Source organism: Aulonocara stuartgranti (genome assembly GCF_965226115.1).
Source record: "Aulonocara stuartgranti genome assembly, chromosome: 23".
Classification (NCBI taxonomy): domain Eukaryota; kingdom Metazoa; phylum Chordata; class Actinopteri; order Cichliformes; family Cichlidae; genus Aulonocara; species Aulonocara stuartgranti.
Window position 1 is genome coordinate 15,011,827 of NC_138958.1, and position 24,606 is coordinate 15,036,432.

The window sequence follows — 24,606 nt, forward strand, 5'->3', positions numbered from 1 at the left end:
CTAAGTTTTTGTATTATAATGAAAACCTCCTTACAAAAATCTGATTTTTGAGCAGTTGTTTTGTTGAATTAACAAGGCACTTATATAATGACAAAAACATTTTTTGGATCATACATATTGTTGCGCATAATTTATACTGCAGTCAAAAAACAGGAATCCTATTAGTCGTATTAGCTGAGGCAAAGTGTTGCATTAAAATATGCTATAATTAAGTTTTTGCAAATATACAGAAAATTTATACTATATAGTAGCCTGGATAACTAAAATACTTCTTTCCAGAAACATGCTGGTATAGATATATATAGATATATCTATATATCTAGAGGGAGAATAAGAGCGAGAGAGAGAAATACATAGATCTGGAGGGATCTGGAAGTAAAACTACCCAGTTTCTGGGTCCTCGTGAGACATGCTTAGTTGTATTTTCTGATGAAGGGCTAAAACCTCTACCATCCCTCTCCCTGAGTGGGGTACGCTGGTGTGTAGAAGGTGCCTCTGTAAATGCCTGATCCAGTCCTCCTGAATGGAAAAGGGACCATGAAAAACTAGGTCGCAGAATCTGCAGAGATACACCAAAAGAAACTGTCAGTGTTTCTGGACTTCATGCATTTCTTCTAACGCCTTCTAACTAAGATGTAGTTTTATTCATTCTATACATTGTAATCAAAGATTCTCAAGTTTTCCAGTCTTTTCCATAACTATATAAAATTCATTGAGGCTTCAAAATGGCATTGTTAGAGACATGGGCACTTTAACTAATAGAAGTTACTAAACCATGGCTGTGTTTGTAACTTGACTTTTGGAGCATAAGTTCACTATCACTGTTATGCTGATGACACTCAGTCTTATCTACCTGTTACACTTGATAGTCACTATATTTTAAGAACCTCTTTGACTGGATGATCTCACGTTCCTGGACAGCAATACATTTCCTAAAGCAAAACGGACGTTATTTTATTTGCTTTCCCCCAAGCTCCACAGATATCTTAACTATTACATTCAGTCCTTTCTCCATAGATATTCAAACCGTAATTTAAGTTCCTAGAGTATTCGTTGATAGTTTCTGGACTTTTAACCCTTTGCAGCAGGTGGTAGTTCGGTTCCAAAAAAACTCCTCAGTGATTTGTTTATAGTTAGAATCTAAGTTAGATCTAGCTGAACTACCAGGTATATGCAGCAAGTTTGAGCTAAATGCATTCTCAAAGCCAAACAGCTTCTCTGAGTGGCTCCTTCTGGCCCAAAAGAGCAATGTGGTAATTACTATTAAGAAAAGTTGAGCTGTCCAGGACTTTACAAACCACTGGGTGACATCATGGTGTGCAAATATACAGTCATAAAACTGGGTGCAGACAAATTGCTTGCAACCATCAAACATGCAAATGTCAATATTCCAGCTTGTCCTTTATACATGTGCCAGTTTAAGCGTTGTTTTGTTGAAATACTGTGTATGTAGCCTTTCATTCCTTTTACCTGCAGGTCAGTGTGCACATCTCAGTATTCAGTGAAGGTAAATTATTATTTTTAAGCTCCGGCCTTTGTCTTGGTTTCTTCTTCCTAAAATCATAGTCTAGAAAAAAAAGCACCAGAATTCTTTATCTCAAGAAATACATCCGTTTATCCTTGACATGAACTTCTAAATGCACATTTTGCAACATTTTGTCTCTAAATACAGCAAATATCATCTGATTTTCATTTTACTTCAACAGAAATTACCTTCTTCTTCAAAAATTGCAATCCTCTTCCTGTGTGCATTTGCTTGAATATGACCAGGAAGCTGGGAAACAGTGGGGAAGGTGCTGTCACACTGAATATAAATCTTTTTTGAGTCACATTCCCCTGAAAAATAAAATAAATGATGTGAGTGTATTTTACATTTCCCTAATATTTAGGTTATATATTCATTTTATACAGTTTAGCCTGCGCATGATACCATATGTGACAAATCCAAGTTTACAAACATTAGAAGTTGAATATTTACGAAGAAATATAGAATATATTTGAGTTCATGCAGTAATTTTATTATCAGATAAACTGTTAGTCCCAGTGTGCGCTAAAGCCTTCTTCCACCTGGCTGCATTCTAAGCATCTTATTTGCACTCTCCTGTTTGGAAAGTGTTACTGGTAAAGTTTAACACAATCTTGTGTCTTCAGGGGGACTTTTTTCACATACAATTCACCACCTCGAGGGAGTCACAAAGGATTCCTAAACTACACACGCAGAGACACACACACAAAATCACAGATATATTCATTTTCCAGGAAAACTGGCAACAATGATGCTGTACACTAGACTGCATGTTAATGATTAATGATATCTGGCATAGTTCAGTAGATATCCCAAACGATCTTTCAAAAATTAAAGAACCTGATTTTACTTTTCAGTGTATTTGTATGTCAAAGAAAAATATCCCAAAAATGTGAGTAACACATGATTTGAGAGTCATCTTGACCTTGAGGTGAGAAGAAATGAACTCGGTGGTGCATTTACGTTAATACCCAAATGTTATTCTACAAATTGCCATTAAATCAGTCTTTAGGACAGAAGACATGGGATAAAACGTCTTTGGGAAGTACACTGCAGCTTTGTCCTCCTTAGTACCTCACTGAAAATTTGATTTGGACAGACATTAAACAAAATTGTGGATTCGTGGATGATGGGCTTGTGACACAACATCAAGAGGATTTCATGTTTTTTTAATATGAACTTCAAAAGCACTTTGGTGGCATTCTATGCAGAGAATGTGTTTTTCCCACAAATCAAATGACTGTGAACAATTCTCACACTGTTTAACTGTATTCTGTCGACAATAAACACGTTATCTGGGATGAGACATGGTAAATTTGTAATAAAATATGAATTAAAATCTGAGAATTAGTTGGCTTTGACGCAAGTGAAGGCAGCTCAAAAACAGGACACACTCTGAATTTAAAAGATATAAAGTTGTTGTTGATATGGATGCGGTTATGTTTTATGCAAGCCTAGCGTTTGCCTGGGTCAACATGCTATTCCTCTACTAACAATTAAATGAGAAATAAAAAGACAATTAAATAAAAAACTATTAAAACGCAACAATAAACTACACTTAATGATATAATAACTGACATACAGTAGCTTGTCTTACATATGATCTATTAAATGCATGATAATGATACCTCAACTTTTGTTTTTCTGCTTTGGCTGGTTTTGCATAACATTTAAAAATGATGTATTTTACATACAGTATGATGGCTGTCCAAATCTAGACTTAAAGATTCCATACCAGCAGACCAGTTTGGTTCCCGACTGGTCATCTCTGTTTTGGCCATATAATCGTTGGTCATCTCACAGATCACCCTGGTTGCATAGGCTTCTTGGCTCACTGCAAGCTCCACACTTTCCTGTTTGGCTTTGAGGAGTTCAACTAAAGTGCTTGATGTGGCTGTAGTGCCTCTTTCTGCTTCCCCATGTAGCTTCTTCCTTTCTGAGAGGTTATCTACCATGTGTTTACACACAAGGCTTTTCTTTATGGGATGCAGACTCCTTTTGACATGTTGGAGTTTCCCTGGGATGCTTGTCTGCATCAGAAAGAGGCCATTGCTGCAGATGAACTTCTGAGGGGCTAAAGGTTGAGAGGAGAACTGACTCTTAGTCAGAAGGTTGTTCCAATGTTCCGTTTTGTTCTGTAGCAATTCATTTAGTGCGCACAGCGGAGACTTACTGCTGCTGGTAACCTTTGTACCTATTCGTTTCAGGTGTCCCCTCACATGGTTAGAGATGCCAGTTTTGCTATCAAAACATTCCAAACACACAGGACACGTGTGTTGTCCTCGAGTTTCTGGCTTAACAGCTGTAATATAAGAACAGTGTGTCACAATTTAAGGAAAGAAAAAAGCTATTTTTAGTGTACATTTTGGAATGTGAAACTTTATAGATATAGATTTTCTATAGCTGCTTTTATATGTAAGTCATATAATAGACCCTACTGCCGATCACAGAAATACTAAATCGTAAACCCTATACCATATCCTGAAGTGCCACTTTGAAATGGTTGTGGAGCTTTGAAGAACTTTGACTTCTGTCATGGAGTAATTAACCAAAGCTTCTATAGAGAGGTGCGCAATATGCAATCCCACTGATTAAGATTATAGATGCTTGCTCCAACACATCCCTGGCTCCATTTCTTTCTCCTATCAAAAATGCAAAATGATTTTCTTACTAAATTACAAAATATAATGTTATTCATCTTTTGATAGCATTTAAGGACATACAGAACACATCTGATAGGTGGCACGCTTACACTAAAATTCTACAGTATGTGCAGGCACCTAATATTGCACAAGCTAGGCTATAATGAGCCAATCGGTGTTAGGGATATTAGTTTTGGCACACAGTCCATTCAGACTCGGTTTGTATTTATTATTTGTTAAAATAATCGTACCTTTTTTTCTCATGCCAGTAGAAATCTTTCTGCGGATTCTTGGCTGATAGTCCCACAACGCCACTTGCTCCGGTGAAACCATGTGCCGGGCATTGTAGCTCACCCCAGCTCTGTGAAGATGTCCTCGCACGTGATTGGACAGACCCACTCCGGACTCAAACGTGGCGGGACAGTAAGGACAGGGCTTATGTTTTACTGATGGTGTGGGGGACATATCAAAACTATCACTTGGAGATGTATTAGGCAATTCTGTGGAATCATCACTCACTGTCGTTTCAATGTGCTCCTCTTTGATTATGAGCTGTTCTATGTCACTGCAGTCTTCATCTCCATCATCTTCAACCTTGAGTGCGTGGGGGCTTTGGTGTTTGGCTGTAAAGCTCTGCCTCTTTTTCAAATACCTCCGAGCATATGAGTTCCTTTCATTCTCGCTGCTTTCCAAGAAGCTGCCTGTAGCTTCGCTGGTGTCATCACTGAAGTTATCATCACCCTCACAGCCTTTCTTTAACTCCCTAACTGCACACTGTTTCTTAAGCCTCTGGCTAAGCCCAGGCAATATATTACCATTCATTCTTTCAGTAGTGTTATGCAAAGGTGTAGTCATTTTTCCCATTGATGGAGAATTTTGGCTTACTTGTACTTGTAAACTCCCGTTTACGGGGTCATTTTTGCTTCCCTGACAGAACATCTGGTCCAATTTAAGCTTCCTGGCTGTAAAAGCAGCGGCTGTAGGACGGTTTGCCAGCTTTAAGCTGCCAAAAGCCCTGCGGTCATTGTTTTCAGCATCTTCTTGTACACAGGTGAGATCGGTTTCCACATCCAATTTTTCTGCTGGTTGTAAGAGTAACTTTCCATGCTTGTCGATTCTCCACAAATATGGCGACAGCATGCTTTTAGTGCAGCTGGCATTGGGTTTAAACTGATGACAATTTACAGTGTTGTCAACAGTTTTTTGAATGTGAATATCCCCCTTTTCAGTGGAACGGTCGAGTTTTTCCTTTAAAGTAGATTTAAATAGATTTGGTTTACATCGGGCCATTGTTTTATATTTGCCAACATATGGCATTTCAGAATGTTTTCCTAACACTACTTTGTCTCTCCTTGGGAAAAAACTCATTTTACACTGAAACGGAACATGTTGTGCTCCCTCTGCATCATTAGTATGACTCATTTTCCTGTTTTGAGGCTGGTGTGTGTTGAGGTGTGCAACATGTAAGTGTGCTACAAGTGTCTGCCGTGTCAAGGAAATGTAATTACACTCCTCACAAAAGTAGTAGTGCTTCAAATTATCATGTGTTTTGGTACCCTGGACAAAGACTTTTTGGCAGTTACAACCAAACGTGCACCGAGAGCACGGCACTGTGGTGGCCCCATCTTCAAATTCAGTCTTTTTGAGACCTTCAATTTCCTCCATAAGTTTTTCCAGCCTATCTTGGTGAATAATGATGTGCCTCATGAGGGAGTTGCTATCACAGAACAAAAGCCCACACTCTCCGCATATAAAGGGCTGTGAATCATTCTCACTGTTCACCTGATTATGCTTGCCTAAATGATACATCATATGTCTATGGAAATGTCTTTTTTCCTTGAAATTAACATTGCATGTTGTGCATGAAAAGAAAAGTGAATCTCGTTCAAGTTGCTCTGCCTTCAACTGTTCCACTTTTGGACTAACACAGTTTTCATCTTCAGGGTCATTTTCCTCATTACTGCCTCCCTGCGCTGTGCTATAAATATGGCTCTCAGAGTCTAAAGCTATGTTCCGAGAAAGGTCTTTGAATGGCATAACTGAATATTTAATGTCAGATTGTGTACCCAAAAATTCATCTTTGTTGCCAGTGTCAACACTTTCAACATCATTACCACTGCAGAAATGTCTGTAGCTGTTGTTAACCTTTTCAAGACAGCCTAACATGCTTTTCGTGTGTGTATTGTGCTTCTTGTCTCTTTGGGGCATCACTTTGGTCTCCAGCCTTCTGTCGTTGTGCAAAAAGCATTTTCTTGTTGAATCCCACCTGATTACTTCAGTATTATCATAATCATCCAAGGAGACTCCAGACCGTTCCATGTCCCGTGGAGATCTTGTTTTTATTGTCTGTTTTGTCAAAGGTTGGCTAATGTGCATTTGCTCTGCACTGTCACCTGACAGCGTGGAATAGGCCAGTTTAGACTCATTCTCCTCCAAGTGAGACAGTGGCGTGTTGACACCTGGCTGTGTGGCCGGTGTTTTTACGTCGGGTCCCACTGTGTTCTTCCAAGCGTCTGATTGAAGCTCACTAGGTGGTGGTAACACCTCGGGGCTCGTGTCCTTCTCCGCTTGCCACACGGCATCCAGGACACTGTTGGATAAAACAGTGCCTTTGTTCAGGACACAGTGTACCTCTGAGTTGGGGTGTGAACCAGGTCCATTAACAAGTGCTCCTGAAGGCAATGAATTGTCTGCATGGGGAACAGCAGGGACACTGCTGTATACAAATGGATTCGGCTGGGTTCCATTTAAAGGGTTTTCGTGTTCATCTGAGGACAGACCTGCAGCATTGTTCTTCGGGGAGAATGTGTGAGTCTGTAATGGCTCCCGAGTACGACCTGGGCTGTCAGACACCGATTCCACGTCTTTGTCCTCTTGCGCATTCAGCTTCAGATCAGACATAGCAGCGATACTTTCTGAAATATGAAGAAGAAAATTATTCTGCAAACTTTGAGCAAGTCAAATAAAGCGTGCAACGTCTTATACATATCTACACGTGTATACACAGTATAAATAGAAAAAGATAACTCTTGCACATAATATAGTAAAATTTAATTCTTTTTCTCTCATTCTCACTGACAATGTGGTGTTGTTGAAAAAATCTTTTTTTTTTCCTTTTGGGCTATTCCCACTGCTCTGTAAAATGAGAGTGGTATTATTCTGTGCCGCATTATGATTTTCCAACACCCTCTTTCGCCACCTCTATTCACAACAAACCCTGCTGTTAGCCTTGAATACCCTGGTGAGGATGCTTAATTATGTGAGCGTACCTCTGGGATACAACCTTCCTGCTTCTCCACCTAAAGTTCTCAGTCGCCTGCTAAAATTGACCAATTTCCATGGGAACAAAGTACACCTCCAATGAGATCATATTGCGTCTTATCACTCTGTGATGGTGCCAACACAGATCCCAGCATGAGACTGTTGTTACTTGAATCCTGACAAATTGGCAGGCACACAATCTGTCTGAAATACAAACACAGACTCACACAAAGAAAACATACACTTTGGCGCATACACGTGGACAGGCATACAAATTCGTTTAAGAGTGGCTGATTTGAAAGCACAGTTACTCCATATTTATTTGGACAGTATGAAACCAAATAGCTCTGAGCTATTAAAAATAACTACAACTAAAAATGTGCATTTTGGATCTTATAACAGATTATATTTTGCTGTCCAGAGCAGATTTAGTCTGAAACATATGCTCAGTGGATTTGACATCCAGGGCTGGTCGCTCTCTACAGGAAGCTGCATTGCTAACGAAGTGGTAAATTCAGTGTTAATGAGTGGCTTCACTGTTACCACCTCAGAGGTAAAACCTTCCGAGCTCCATATTCTCCCCATCTGTTGTGGTGTTAAAGGTTCGAAAGGGGAACAGACGCTCTACATTTAAAGCGAGCTTCACTGTTACCCCCAAACGGCAGGGTGGCAAAACCATCAAAATATCTTGGTTGAAAATGTGCAAGCCTCATTAGCAGCCAACTCACACAACTCGCTTCTATATATAAAGAACAGGGGCTCAACAGAAAAGCAAATTTTAAAAATGTATTTGCTTCTATTTACTTCATTTAGTCAATGTTAAAAGGCTGACTTTGCCTTGCCTGAAGATATTTACAGGGATTATGAGCTTTAATACAGTTAAGCTGTATGCACAGATCAATCTGCTGTGAGCTTTTACTAACCCTGTCTGCTATTTTCCCCAAGACTCTCACTTTGTATTTTCAGTTTGGTAAATGAGATTTAGAAGCAATATCATGATCCCTTTTGTGTTCATCATTGTGTTCTGTTACACAATAGAAAACAATATAACACCTCTCTTTTATTGTGAAGTCTTTAACATTTTTTTTGTTCTTCCAGCACCTACAGCTTCGATCGTGCATCTCATCTCGTGAACAAAATGATGTCTAGCAAATGCAATTCTCTATATACTACAGCTAAACCTCCAAGAACTACAATAAATGCAGCATTATTGGTACTAACACTTCATATACTATATGCACCATATTCAACTATTTTTATTGCTGATTGATTAATGATTGCTATTTACAAAACTGTTGCATTGCATTCATCCAGAAACTACACATTTAGAAAATAAAAGTACTGATTTTCACTTCACTAACAGTAAAAATGACTCAAGCTAACTCAAGCTATGCGGTTAATTTGATCTCCTGAAGCACGCTCTGATATTTGGTGGGCTGGGAAGCATGCCATGTACTCACGTTGGTATAGCTTTGAGTCTGGCTCTCAACTACAGCACGTGTCATGCTCTATTCCCTTTCATCCTCCTGTCATTCTCTACTGTGAACAATCCGAATTCGTGAAAATAGCATAACATTCGACTGTAAATTACTTGTTCTAGTACACAAGGTAAGGAGTAATTTTACATGTTCTTTTAGACATGTTCCAATATTCCTGTGAGAGCAGACAGATATTCCTAGAGTCAAAAACCTGCCTCTATTATAATGACAGAGTGCAAAGGTCACACGTTGTTAGCTAAATTCTGTCATTATTTTCTCTAGATCTCATGAGCCATCTATGTTATAAGGCTGGAACTTGGAGCAGTGCGATGACGGTCTAGGTTTCCAGTCATTTCTGCTGTTTTGGACAATCATTAGAACAAAAGGTCAAGTGAAGTGTGAAAATCAAAGGCTAATAAGACAGAAAATATGGAGGAAGACATACAACGGATGAAGAAACCTGAGCTTATATCATTTCTAAAAATGGTAAATACAGGAGAGAGGCTATGTGCAAAAGTATGTTACATAATGTCTTTCACAGAGTTTATTTTACACCAGCGAAATCAAAAAGAATGTGCCTAGCTGATGACAGTAGGTGTTGGAGGTGTAGGAGAGTGCACTTATCCCGGCTGTGATGGAAAAAGCCGTGCTAAAATCAATACGAGTAATTGGGGAGTTTTATCTTTATCCTACATGTGAATGCAGCCTTTTATATACGGTTGATGTATTCGTTTATGCTGCCTAATAATATATAACACAACAGATATGGTTTAAGTAAGGGACTGTACTTTGAGATGAGACAGGTACAATACAGTGGGAAATACAGTGGGTGCAGTAATTTATTGAAATGTGCAAACAAACAGAAATATAATATACAGTTTAAGGCACAAACAGCATTTGTACAATTCTAATGAGCTTGGAAGTCAATATTTGATTACTTTTATTCTTCAGCACAGCCTGAACTCTCTCAGGCAAGCTTTCATGTTATTTCTTTTTAAAGTTGTATTCAGGAAGATCGATTCTGTGTGGTGAAAATATCAGTAAAAATATTGGTGTATTTTCCATTGTGCATTTTTGGACATTTGTTTTGGTGTTCTAACATATTTTTGCCTGAAACTACATCTAGAATTGACATTGCCATGTTATTCATCTCATGCCAGTGAAGTAAAGAATTAAATTCTGGCTATAGGTGTAGAATATTTGTTGTACCATTTTTGTGAAAGCAGACATTTATTAAATAAAATATAAAATAAAAATACTGCAACACTAAACTTTAAGTCACATGAGGACTACAAACTGATTGACCAGGAGGTTGGCACTGTAAGGCTGGAAATGTCCAAGCAAATTCATTCCTCTTGTTCAGCTGAAGACCCAGGCTGGCAGCACAGTGGAGACAACACTAAAGACCAACTGAGACCAGTCAGCCAAACCATTTCTGTTGCTGGAGCTGTCTGTATGGATCAAGAGCCAACCTTACATTCCTCTGCCATTGCCTTTGCTGGAGAAATGCCTGAACGAGGGGGGGCACAGTCCCTCAAGTACTGCACTACACAACTTCCTCAGTTAATAGGATCTATTGATTTATTTGACACAATGTGAATTTATGAAGCTGCCTCTTTAGTGTGAGAGTATCAAAGCGTGGCTCAAAACAAACAGACGGAGATTCAGCTTGACAATCCAGTAATCCCAAGGTGAGCAAGTTCTCAACGAAGGTGCCACGGTGGGGGAAAAGAAAGGGAGAAACAAACACATCGTAAAGTTTTTCTTCTGCTATCTTGGCCCTGCAGTTACCCACAGTACCACACACCAGAAAGGCAGGATGAAATTAGCAATGCACTGCCAAATCTCACTTCTCAAGCAGACTAACTGGCTTCTTGCACACAAAAAAAAGGAATGTGACACTACAAAACACAATTGCACATTCATAAAACACCATAAATTTCTTAAATTTGCACAAGAGAAAATAAAGAGCAAGTGGCTTCACACAGCCTCTTTGTCAGGATTACATAGTATTCTTTTATCCCCCTGAATTCTTGTCACCCAAAGGTCATTTCCATAATAATGGTCTCCATCCTCCCTAATGGGATTTCGCCTGTGATTATGTATGCCAGCGTCTTGTGCAGACACTATCAGCTCTGTCATCCTGAATTGCACAAATGTAATTACACAAAGCCTTTGATAACTAAACAATGTAATTTACTGCTTGAGTGAAAATATATATTGGAGTTATACGACTCAAATTATAAACTAAAGGAAAACATGTTATACGAGTACCACAGAAGGTATGTTCCAAAGAATATCACGTTCTTTATAGTATGAACACATTAAATGGTAATGCATGCTTTGAAAACAAGAATAAAAGCTCACAGGTAAGTATTACAGCAAGACGTCACTCAAAGGAATGAGTTTTATTCTTTTCAAGGCGTTAGATGGGACTCTAACATCTATGAACTAAAGATGAGGCTTGTCTCTTAGTCCCGCAAAGTATAAACAAAAAAAACTGTTAGCATATATGGGATACATCCAGTCTTGGAACACAACTTCACTATGAAGAGTTGATAAAAAATAAGGATTATGGTTTTTAAGATCTAAAAACAACATTTTAGTTAAGCGGCAGCCATCTACAGTGACTATGGCTCTTTGGCCTGCCTGTGTTCAGTATTTGACAGAAGACAGCAGCCTGTTACGTCAACCAATAAGCAGCCAGACAGATGGGCACGTAAGCTGTGGTTGTGCCTAAATAAGTAATCACTGGTCCCCACTGTTTTTCCTTTTTATTTTCAAATTAATTTAAAATAAAAGTTTGGTTTACTAAACTTAAATCGATTATTTTATTGCATCCTCTCTAGTCAGTACAGCACTATGATGACATAATGACACTATAAAAATGAACAATTAATTGGTAGGATTTATTAACTGTATCTGACTTTTAAAGCCAGACCCGAAGACAAGACTTGAAAACAATGTCTTCCCCTCTACATGCACAATTTTATATTCTCAGCCCATGTAAGTTTCAGTGTAATAAGACAAAACCTTCTGAGTGCACTGTGCACCAACTAAAACTCTAACTGGCTCCCAGTATTTCCAGTTTAGACTAATATGTTCACGTTTTATTGAAAGTCTAGAGCATCCTTGATGTCTTCCCAGCAGATTCAATTTAGTGCCAACCTTTATGTTTGTAATTGTGATTGTACTTACAGCTAGATCATGTGACATGTGATGTGGCCATATATGATAATGACAAAAGTTAACATGTAGCTTAGCATAAGGGCTAGAAGCATGACTGCTAGCCTAGCTCTAGCCTTTTAATAATATCGATCAGCAGGTTTACAGCTCACTAATACACATCATAAATCTAATTTGTTTAATGCTCAGAAAAGTTCACTGTAAAAGCAACATCAGGTGTAATTTCTTACAGTTTTTTAGCAATGTTTACTTTGTGCTATGCTAACCTTTTCAACTAGCCGGCAGGAACTCTATGCTTAGCAAACGGAAATGCATCACTCTTCTTGTGTAAATTATTGTAATTAAATAGAATGAAATAAATTTGTGGGAGGCCTAAACAAAGAAATAATAAGTGGAGAATTTAAAGTTTTCATTTTGAGACAATGGGACTCAAAGAAAAGAAACCGAGAGTCTGTCTGAAAAAAATATGAACAACAGAAGGCAGAAAACCCTCTTGAACCTGTCCACAACAAACTTCTCCTCGGCCCCCTCTCCTGAAAAACGGGAATGAGTGAAATGGTTGTGATGGTAGATTTACTGATGAAGAAAGGTGAAGCGAGAACATTCGGAGTGATAAAAGGGGACAGGGAGCGAGTGACAGTTGGGTTAAGACAGAAGTCATGTTCAATAGCAGGTAGAAACATCAAACAGTGAGTTCACAGGAAACCCATGCAACCTTGTCTTGAAGGAGGATTTTCTGTTGTGTGGAGTAGATTATATCTGTTCAAGCTGCTGACACGGCCTCATTTGGTGCCCGTAGTGTTGGAGAGGGATTAAACGATATAAACTTTAAAGCTTTAAACAATACCTTTCAAAATTAAATGGATTAAGGGAGGGATGTCTGATGGGGATTTCCCAAGGCTTTGTTAGTTTTAAACTCCACTCCTTTTAAAAGGGGGGGAAAAAAAACACAGCGCTTAGAAATTTCTCAGGCATGTGACTTTTTTAATGAGGCTCCTCTCACGTTGAAGAGGGCAGTGGGCACAGGAGGGCTGCCAAGCAGATGGCTCTCATAAACATCATATCTGCTCTGTTTAGATACATGACTTCTCATCTCCCAACACTGAGAGGAAAACAAACCCGACCATCACCGCAAGCACAACCCACTTGCCTGCTTTTGGCAAGCTGTGCTGGCGCGTTGAAATGGCACATTTCCATTTCCTGCATTTCTCCTTCATAACAATATGCATGAGCTGCACAATTGATATACATAACCTCTAATCTGTTATAAGTATGCAGAGAAGATGCAGCGATGGCGGTGGTGTGTATTTTTATTTAGTGGCAGTTAGGATGTTGGCTTTTATTAAATGTTATTATTACCATATGACTGAAAGTATATAAATACTAAGCAAGACAGAAGATGTTGCTATGATTAGGCCGATGCGTTCCACTCTGGCTGAGACGAGAAAAAAACATGAAATATACATATATATCAAACTTTGTTGCTGCTGCTTCACTGTAGACATGTGACCATCCAGATGAAAGCGAGTCAGTGTCAAACTGCTCTCCCAATTGAGGACGGGCTCCACATTGCCGAGCAGACATCAGTGAGCTTAAATTCGGAGGCATGTCAAGCATCGCAGGTATTAGGACGAAATCTCTCATTATCTTTCTTTAACACATAATATGAGCGTTCCATGGCAGAAACTGAGGGGGTGAGTGGGTGGGGCAGGTAGCAGGGGCTCAGCACTCATTAATGGCAGCCAAAGTGATCCCTCAGTAGTCACCTTGAATTCTATTATTAGACCAAGACTCCAAACAGAAACTGGATCAAGTGCGTCGTGCAGCCTTTGATTGGTTGTAGAGTCCTAGAAGCGGCTAAGATAAGTGCCACTGTGATCACGTGAGGTCAAAGAGATGACACGAGCTGCAAAGAAGCCAAAACTGTGCCTGTCGAAAAGTCGCAAGAAATTCAGAAGCCCACAGAAGCCTGTTTATCTAACTATCAGGGAAAGTGGACAGCTAGAGCACAGTAGCCTTGACAGCAGAGGGAATCCCTTGTCATTTCTCAAGGTCCACACACACACATACACAGACACACACGCACAGATGCGTGTAAGATGATTATTCAGTACTGCTTGTCAATTGTACCTTTTCAACTCGGATCAATGAGTCGTCTTGCACCGAGACCCTATATCAACGCCGGTCATTAACATGTGAGTGCCACTCTATCAGCCCCAGCTCCAAATAAATCAAAGGGTCGGCCACAGAAGAAAAGAGGCTAATATTTCCTCAATAACCCCAGAGAGACACCATGGAGAGATGCAAATTGCCTCCCAGGAGACCCCGGGGGATGTGAAGGAGAAACTCGCTGGGAGGCAACAGGAAGCTAATGAGTATAATAGTAAATGTATACATGGAGAGGGAGAAAACCCTCTCTATTCATACCAATTAATACAATCTTATCAATGGAAGTGTACTGTAGGAGGAGGGCCCGTGTCTAACCCCTTGCCCTCCTCCCCGCTCGCACCTCACAAGCATCTGTATTATTCAACACAGGCCAAGCTACGGTCATTAGCCCTGTGGGAGGCTGGGCCAGGCCTGGGGAGTTAAAGAGATTTTAAAAACCACTCACTCCTCACATCAAAACAAATCGGACCAAATCAAAGGGGCTCAAAAATGTCCTTTCTTTGAGGGGCGAGGGAGGTAACAGCCATTGTTGTGAAAGGCGGCTTTCTGCGACATCAGTGTTAAAAAAAATTGCAGAAAAATACAAGCTAGCTAAAAGTGTCTTCATCAATCATGCTGCTTTTGTGAAAAACGATTACACGTTATTATAATGTCATGATATCAGATAAGAAGTTTAAATCTTAATTGTGTTAAATATCTTTGCATAATAACTAGAAAATTATGACATTCATGTATTTAATCAGTTTAATGGTGCTTAATAACTGTGACTTTGGAGCTTTCATAATTTTCTATATCATTAGCAGATTAACAGGATTTTTTCTGTGCGTTGTTAGAAAGGTGGCGTTTTACTGTAGCTGCTGACACCATACTAAAAATAAATAGATTAAAGATAACAACTGGAGTAAGGTCACTTTTAGAGGTTGGTTATAGTTTTCTCTGAATCTGGTATAAAACTCAAAAATCAATACTATATACATGTTTAGGTCTACTTGAGTTATTACCAAAACCACTCTAACAACATCACCATTGCACCTGCAGCTACTGAAACTTGCTGAAAACATAAAAAAACAAGCATAAACTAATATACAACATTTTACTTCTGTCAAATATTGATTGTGATGCTACAATGTTAAAGCTTCTAATGACAACCTGAGGAGTTGCTATGCTTATTTCAGTATTTCTGCTACAAACACTGAAACAGAACATTTCTCCACTGCACTGCTACTGGTCAAAGATTCCACATGAAATTGTCCAGTAAAGTCGTATAGCCTTACCAATAAAGATTTTGGGAGTGAGCTGTAGTTTAAAGATGCTGCTGAACAACATAAAAGGGCAAATAAATGCTTCAAAAGCTCTAGAAGAAGCAGGCCTGCCACTATCTTTTATTTTGAAGGTCATTTAAAAGGCTGGATAATATACCTGGCAACAGCTGATTGGAGGAGGATTTGCCTCCTAGAGATCGCCGAGGAGACTGAAATGAAGGTTAATCACTATATAACTTCCTACATGTATTATCCTACACTCCAGATTTCATTGAGCATGTCTGTAAAAGCCCTCCGTCAGCATAATTGCACCTAACCTGTGCCCCGCATGCTCAAATCTGTAAAATATCACATCCAACTCAGAGAATAAATGGGAAATTAATGAGGGAAGTGCTGAGCTCAACCTCAGATAGGTATCACAGAAAGGGTTAGCTGCCTCGCAGCTCATGTACAATGGAAGCTCGCTAATCCCAACCCTCAAAGATAGAGGTTGTTTGGACTTGTGAAATGTTCAGAGGGATAAATGCAAGACCATACTGATTTGACATTTTTGCAGACTTGTATGCATTGGATCAAACTTGGAATATAAGCGATAAGTATATTTTAGGTTGTGGTAGTTCGGATGTAGTCATGCAAATATACTAAAACCAACCTACTAAGACAGAATGATTGTGCACTTAATGATCTGTGCTGATTTAATTTCTGTACATGTTCTTACATGTAAGTCATAACTGTATATAATTAGAATTTTATAAGGATTTTCCTTTAGGTTATTTATCTTAAGGTTTCATACAAAAAAAAGAAAAAAAAAACATGTACCAACATCAACTCGTTATAGTTTTCCTATTTATATTAATCACTGACTACATAGACCCCCGTTAACTGATGATGCTCTTCAGTGTCTCATTTCTTAGAGTGAGGGCTGAGAGTATCAGTAATCATATTCTGCCCCTTAGTGGAGGAAATGGTCCACAGCCCGAGTGAAACAGGATAAGAGAGGGCTTGATCTGCAAAGGCTGAACAGCAGACTGGATTGTGGACAGCTCAGTGCTTCAATCAGCCTTTGATGGACTGCAATAATCTCACCTGCCAGTGAATTAAGATTCAAGTAGCTCAAGTCCTTCTCTTCTTTAAAAGAAATTCCTCTCCAAGAAGAAGTCACTCCCATGACTATTTAAAAGGGGGGTACCACTCAATTTATATGTAAATTTAGATTTAGGAAGACCAAAAGTATTACAAACTTGAAGCTAAAAAAGAAAGTAAATTAGTAGTTTGGAAGTTGTCAACATTAACTGTGTTCAAAAGCGACTTATTTGAGGCATTTTATATAATCCGAACGTATCACGTGTCAAAGAATCAGAATGCGAGCATGCACCTTTAACCCCAGGTATTCATCTACAATACATTTCTAAGAATCCTTCACAGTAGAGCTGCCGTCACAAATCAAGGAAATGAAAAGCTCTCACATTACCTTCATACTGTTTGCAGCAGAAGTGGCAGCAGTGAATGAAGCAGGACAAAGACAAACAAAAAACAAGAGTTTAAATTGCAGAAACAAACGCAAAAACACAGAAAAAATAAAATCGATTTGTTACAAATCCTACTCTCGGTTGCCGTTAAGTGGTTGAAACCCAATCTTTTCTCATATTAAAAATAAGGTTCGTAAACCGGGGGTACTTTCAGAGATGGAGCCAATAACAAAAGGTAAAAAGGTAATGTAAAGAGGTGGAACCTTAACATGGCATTGTTAAAGCTATGATGCCATCCAACCCATTTCATATTGTTATAAACTGCATGCCATTTCACATCACTATATGTTGTTAAAGACAGTTAAAATGTTGCAGGGAGTTTGACTTATTACATTAGGATAGGCTGCCAAATGATTACTGACATTGTGTATGAAAGCTGGTGAAACCTGGTGTAATGAAACCATGCCATATTTTTTCATTAATCTGTTGGGTCAAAAAATAGTAATGTTACAAAATTGTTGCTTTTTAAACCAGAATGCTGACAAAACTTCTAGACAAACAGCTTCTGCAACATCTGTGCTTCATTCGATTTTACTAGTCCGTTTACTGACATTTCGCTAATACAAACAGAGAAGAAGCACATAGCATCCAGCAGTCAGCTGAGTATTTACTGACGGTACGATGCCAGTGTCATGGCAATTCCAACATCAGAAATCACAAAAGTCACTTATATTTCAAGGAAATTAAACAAAGACTCGGGGATTGTAAACACTAACTGTGTGTCAGTGATTCTGTTTCACACTGGAAAATAATCAACAGCCAGCTTGTCACTCCCCGCAACCTGCCAAGAGTAGGAGTGGAAGCACTGACACATGTAACTGACATCTCAGATTTAATTTGACTGGTAATCACACCCAGCTATAGTTTCAGAGCATTTCACACATCTGAGCTACAGTTTCAGGTGTTAAGCTGGTAAGGAGACACGCGACTGTGCCTCTGCATGATAACACCTTCTCAGAGAGGGTCACATTTTAGGTTTATGCTCTGAGATTATGATTAGAATAATGATAGCAGAAGAAAGTTAGACACACACAATCAACAATCAACACACATTTTAAGCTCGCCTTTACTGCTCAAATACATTTATTTCAGTTCAGCGGCTCTTTGAAACGAATTATGGACATGTATGCTTCACTGCATGTCACCTTGTTGTGATTCTTGTCTGAATACTAAACCATGAATGGATCATTATGACTTCTAAAGAGAGACAATATCCTATTAATGCTCCTGTCTTTTGTCATATGGAAAAAAGCTTGATATGGATAATCATGCAGTAAATAAAACAAAAGAACAAATCAGAACGCCCTAACTTATCAGTGTATGTTGAAGCAATAATTACTCCACACTGTTCTCATAAAACACCTCTAACAGAGCCAAAAGCAGGTAAATGTTCAGAATCTTTAGAATTATTATGCTGACAAGCTGCACACTAAACGGATCACATGAGGGGAGAAGCCTTGGTAAGATTTTGTGAGTCCATCTGACACACACTGCCGGAGGGGATATGTCTCCATTCTCAGCAGCTTTCTTATTGTTTTGGAGCCGTTAAAATCTTCACTGTTTGTGCGAACTTAAGCAATAATAATTTTCAAGTTAACCAACTTTATTTCTGTAAGAATTTTTTTGCCTTTGGTGTTTCAGCTCTTTTGCCTGTTTTACTTGCTATGATCGAGTATTACTGGAAAAATGCAATAGCCAAGCAACCAAAAATGATTAAGGCTGCAAATGTCACTGGGCCAACTTGACCACACTCGGTCATCAGTAAATGCAATCCACACAGATGTAAGGAAAAAAAATGACCACGCAGAATGAAATATCATCTAATTCCATCTCTTTCTGCTAACACACACTGTACAAGCAGCACTTTTCTTAACCTGGGATCCACCAATAAGACCAGGTTAGCTAACTTATTTATTTATATTAAAATCAAATCACTGGGAGAGTAATGAGAACGCAAGCGTAAAAATTTATTTTTGCAATTTAACTGAGTGAAGTGGTCTGATCACCTCACTTTGTCATAAACTGACATTGCATATTTGATGAATATCACAGGAGCCTTTTTGTTTGAAATAATCCTGCAGATTGTGAGAAACAAGCTGTTTCAGCTTCCTCTCATTGAACCACCTTTTTCTGATTGGCTCTCTCTCTCAAACAAAAAGATTTAAAAAGCAGGTGGGTGGAGCTTCTGTTTGGCTAAAGCCCTACCCATGTTCCATATTAGGGTTGTCCGCCCTTTTAGACTATAAAAAATAGTCTATGAAACTTGTTTTATGAAATATATTAAAGAAGCTAATTATTATTTTCTGAAGCTAAAAAGTATTGTCAGCATATTTTAGAGCTGATTTTCTTGTTGACAAACAGATCACGTGTCATTTTATGTGACTCTCAAAACAGAGCATCAGTTTAAAATCAGATTCGTAATCCTCATTATAAAAATGTGACAAGGCATGACTATCGAGGTAATACATCAATAGTAAGTAAAAAATCAAGTATTTGTTTTAACCTGTTAAAGAGGGTTTTGACTCTCTGGGGCCCCAACAGAAAATGATAGAGCAATATTTACAATATCAAGCACAAATCAAGTTCATTATTTACTGGTTTCGGAAAATTTGTAGGCAAGAAAAAAAACATAATTTTTACACTAATCAGTGATGAAAATAATTAGTCACAACCCCGATATATTGTCAAGGCATGGCTGTATAGCTTTGGTATAATTCGCTAGACTTCCTTGCGGGTAGAAATCACACTTAAGCATCACCACAGTTATCAGGAACAGGCGATATCCACGCATTCCCTCATTATTTTTAAATTGAACACAAAAATGGTAGAGCAGATCAGCTACTGATTGGAAGGTCGGTGGTTCGATCCTTGGCTTCCCCAGTCTACATGTCAAATATCCTTGGGCAAGATACTAACCCCAAGCTGCCCTTCATCGGAGTGTGAATGCGTGTGAATGTAGATTACTTTGCACTTGTGTTTAGAAGTGCTTGTATGAATGGGTGAATGAGGCATGTTGTATAGAGTGCTTTGAGTACTCCGGGAGAGTAGAAAAGTGCTATATAAGAATCAGTCCTTTCACCATTTACCAAAAATCAGGAAAAGCTTTGTCAAAGAGGATTAAAATTTAAGAAATATGTCAACTGGAGCTAAAATGTCTTTAGTCAGTTAAGCAGTTACTAGTTTAACAAAATGTTTTGCACCACATTACATAAAATATTGGACAAAAATGCTAAAAAAAAAATATATTTTGTCTCAAGCTTTAAATGTAATGATTTCCTGCTTTTCACTGTTTTATGCAGTAGTTGAGCATTTGCACTGCTGAGTGGCTAAAACAAGCCCTCACTGACGTCATCTTGGACTCTGAAAAACTGGGTTGGACATTTTCACCATTTTATGTGGTTTAGAATAATGAAACAATATCTGGTTTCAGGCCCAGTGGAAACTGAACTGGGCTTGAAATGTTCACCACCAAGAGAAACACTACAGTGGTCCAGTCAATGTGGTTCTATGAAAACCTCCCGTCTGATATATTCCTGCAAATTCTTGGTCGGAGCATCTGATTACTAAAATATCTCATCTCTGCAGCTGTTCCTCAGCTGAGTTGCTAATTCAGGCCAGTGTACTCCCATTTAAGAAGTCCCACGTGTCTTCATTTATAGCTGTGTAAGCAGCCAGCCAGGCCAACAGAGAACACGTAACTGTTTGCTATGCTGTGCATTCAGGGACTTCAGGCATCTTGGTTAAAATATTTGACCTTGTCAAGTGACATATAATCAATTCGTGGATAACATGCCTCAACCATCTGATTTATTTAGTCGAGCAGTTGACTCCTTTACTCTCTGCGGTATACTAATGCGGTAAAACCAACACTAGGCTGTTAAGCTGCAGCTGCCTTCTTTCTATAGCTGTTTAAGCTCCTCCTTAGACACCTGCAGGGAGTGATGGACTCACTTATGTAGGTCTACACTTTGATTTGACTAAACCTCCAGCATAAAGGTGATAACAGGAATGTGATGCACACTCACAGCAAAAAATTGTAAAACCCTAAAATCACAGGAAACACTCATTATAAATATAAATCTGAGCTCATAACTAAACAAAATTATAATAAAGCAATGTTTCTCCAAACGCCACATGAGGCGCCCTCTTGATAAGTTCATTGTTGCTTTTCAGGAAAGAGTTTTCTTACTGTATGCTCATCTTGACTGGGTGTTGTGGGTTAACTGATTAACAGAACTTCCTCACCTCTCACCCAGTGACAGCTAGTACAGGCTTCTGCTACAGGATGCTGTATCGTTCCCAGTACACTACATGCATTTAGTTCATAGCCACTGCTATGACTCAAGGTCAAATGCAACCTCACTCATGCATCCATTCCCTTAACGAATGCTTCTCCAGTAGGGGAGAGCGGGGTAAGTTGTCACACTTTTCACACTGACTAACTTTTACTGAGCACCATACATCACAACGTAATAAATGTTTCACCAAATGAAAGAAGGAAGTCTCGGGCACATATGATGTATTCATTACATTTTCATATCTTATCTCATTACGGAGTTGTAGACTGTTGAATGGAGAATGTGCACTTGTGACAATTTGCCCCATCGGCAGGTAAGTTGTCACACTAGATTATCTTAAAATAAGAACACAAATACTTAATTGTGATTATTGATTTTAATTGTTAAATTCAAACCAAAACTGGAAATTTGAACAATTATGCCAAGAGAATTTGGAAAAAAAACAATTATTTCAATCCAATACACATTTTAATCAAAACATTAAGTAGAAAGAAAACTTTAGTTTGAACTTTAAACTCAAATGTTCTCTGGCTTGCACGTAAATCCATCATAACTGAATGGAATGCTGCAAATAACTTGCTTTACTTAACATGTTAATCCTCTGAACAAAACAGATGCCCTATTTCTGATTAATCAGACTCAACTTCAGAGTCACAATTCTGGCACACATAAATTGCCTGGCCTGAGGTGCAAGCATCATGGGCCCATTTGTTGCATTTTATGCATTTTACCCAGGTCTCTTTTGGACGACTGTTTGAAAATGGCTCCACACAGACAAGGCAGAAGCACTCTTCATCATCTGATGATGACTCTTGAATTATTTTTCTTCTTTTAGCTGCGTTGTTCTTCATAGGTCCAGATGTTTTCCCCCCTCGCGTCCCTCTCTTTTGAAACAGCTTTTTGCTAGATTCAGCCTTATTCTTTTCTTTTTCTAGTTGCTGCTTCACTGGCGTGTCGGTTAGAATTGCTGATTTGCGTCGTTTTCTTCCTTTGCTGTTTGGTTTTCGGCGGCCAGCTTTTGGATATGGCCGGATGTCCTCTGGAGTTGGTAGTCTGCTGTCAGTAATTGCAGTGCTGGGTAAGGGTGAGCTCGTGATAGAGATGGTGCTGGAGCTTGGCAGTTCAGAGTTGGTGCTGGGGCCTAGCAGTGCAGAGTTGGTGCTGGGGCCTGGCAGTGCAGAGGTAGTGCTGGGGCCTGGCAGTGCAGAGGTAGTGCTGGGGCCTGGCAGGGCAGGGTCCGGAATAGGGCGATCTGTGACGTAGGATGGTGCAAACTCGGCTTCCAGAAATACATTTCTGTTGTAAGGTTGAATCCCAGCCACCCTAAAACCAGCCTGAATGTTCAATGGGGTTGCAGCCAGAGGATATGCAATTGCCACAATCCCAGGAATGTCATAAATAGACATTGTCTTCCCAGGGTTGTTCCTCATCCAGGCATCACACGTGCTGTTGATGTGCCTCTTTAGTGGCCCGTAGACAGACCTGTCTAATGGTTGGAGCCGATGTGAGCAGTGGGGTGGGAATGACAGCATGATTATGCCATTTTCTTTGGCATAATTGAGTCCATCAATGGACAGATGAGACTCGTGGTTGTCCAAAAGGAGTAAACAGGGCTTCTCCTTTGAACACTTTGTATGTTCATTGAAATGTTGCAGGAAGTCAACAAAGTGTGTGTCTTTCATCCATCCAGAGGAATTTGCCCCTCCTTTGCTGCCGGGTGGCCCGTTGATCAGGAAATGGTTACGGAAGTGGACACGCGGGAAAATAAAGTATGGAGGTAAACTATTCCCTATGGCTGAGACAGCACAGGCCAGTGTGACAAGGGTTCCCCTTTCAGCAGAGGTCAATGACCCTACTTGTTTGAATCCACGTCTGGCCAACACTTTGTCTGGTTTATGTACAGTGGTGACCCCAGTTTCATCAACATTCCAAATGTCTCCTGGTCCAAACTCATATTTGCATAACACTTTCTCCAAGTTGTCAAAGAAAGCATTGACATTCTCTCTGTTGAAGCTACTTGCCCTGGCAAGGCTAGTTGCTTCTGGCTTTCTCAGTGACAATGTTGTATGCCGCTTTAAAAAGCCTGTAAACCACTCTTTGCTGGCCTTTTCTTTTTCTGCCCACAAAGGCACAAACTTCAGTTCGTGTGCCACAGCAAACTGGTAGGCAAGCTTTCTGACCTCACTTGGTGACAGACCAAAATAAATGTCAGCTGACCTAGTAATATACTCAACAAGCTGCTTTTCCAAATCAGGGGAAAAAATCTTCCTTGGCGTTGTATAACCAACCATTGTTGTTGGCATGGCTGTCTGACTTTCAATTTCTTCTCTGGTAATCTTTTGACAATACCGAGTTAGAGTACGGTAATTTATGTCAAAATCCTTTGCTGTACTTCTGATTGATTTGTTCTGCATCTTTACCTGCCTGACTGCCTTTAACATAATGTCAGGTGGTGTTCTGCCACGCTCTGTCTTTCGTTGATAATTTCGAACCATCTTACTTTCTTCCTTCCTTCCTTAATTCCTGCCTCTCCTTCCTTTCTTCAAAAACCTTATTGCAAATACAAATGAATTACAATATCACAATTTTTTGGAGCATTTATTTGTATTGGGGCAAGTTGTCACATGTGACGACTTGCCCCAAAGTTAATGAGACAACTTGCCCCAAACTGACATTTATGCTAATTTTGGCTAAATGTCAGGGTTAGCTCAACATAGCACATCAGCTGAAGTATCAAAAGACACGTTAATGTCTCCTCTATTTTGTGTAAAATAATAATTTGTAACATCTATACCTAACAAAGTTGTACTGAAGAAAATTTAAAGTGATTTATTTTTCCTTTTAGGTCAAAAAAATAAAAAAGATGTGCTCACCTCAGATTAGAGCAGTCTTGACCACATGTGAACAGGAGGTTGACTATAGAAGAAGAAGTCACACAAAGTGGCTATTTCATTTTTGAGATAGAGCCTCTAGTGTTGGAGTTATGAACAGTGTGACAACTTACCCCGCTCTCCCCTAGTGTTTTTCCACTGTATTGCCAGCTCAGCCACTAAAAGCCCAACTTAGGGTCTAAACCCTGCATGCTCTTTGAATTAAATTCTATTTTAGCCACTGGCAATTCTGGCAGCTTAAAACTTTCTTAGTGTCCTGCATCACTCAGTTTGATATGTCTTGTTCTTTTCAGCAAAAAGCTCCCTAGCTAAGAGCCGTGACTTTACTTTGACTGGCTATGCGACAGCGAGCTTGCTGCTCTTCC

At 39.3% G+C, this 24,606-nt stretch overlaps 2 protein-coding genes across 2 annotated transcripts in view; both read right to left on the minus strand.

Moving 5' to 3' along the window:
* Positions 1–24,606, minus strand: part of znf644b (zinc finger protein 644b) — a 25,908-nt gene continuing 1,302 nt past the window's right edge. Inside the window, 7 exon segments of the mRNA XM_082524884.1 lie at positions 1–435; positions 438–559; positions 1,471–1,567; positions 1,714–1,836; positions 3,261–3,599; positions 3,699–3,827; positions 4,419–7,082. Of these exon segments, the coding sequence (XP_082381010.1) occupies positions 320–435; positions 438–559; positions 1,471–1,567; positions 1,714–1,836; positions 3,261–3,599; positions 3,699–3,827; positions 4,419–7,068 (3,576 nt within the window). The 5' untranslated portion in view covers positions 7,069–7,082 and the 3' untranslated portion in view covers positions 1–319.
* On the minus strand, positions 21,960–24,439 carry LOC309700958 (uncharacterized protein). The gene is made up of 3 exons (XM_082524887.1): positions 24,355–24,439; positions 24,224–24,266; positions 21,960–23,900 (listed from the first exon to the last, which is right to left on the minus strand). The coding sequence occupies exon 3, from the start codon at positions 23,843–23,845 to the stop codon at positions 21,980–21,982; it is 1,866 nt and encodes a 621-aa protein (XP_082381013.1). The 5' UTR covers positions 23,846–23,900; positions 24,224–24,266; positions 24,355–24,439; the 3' UTR covers positions 21,960–21,979.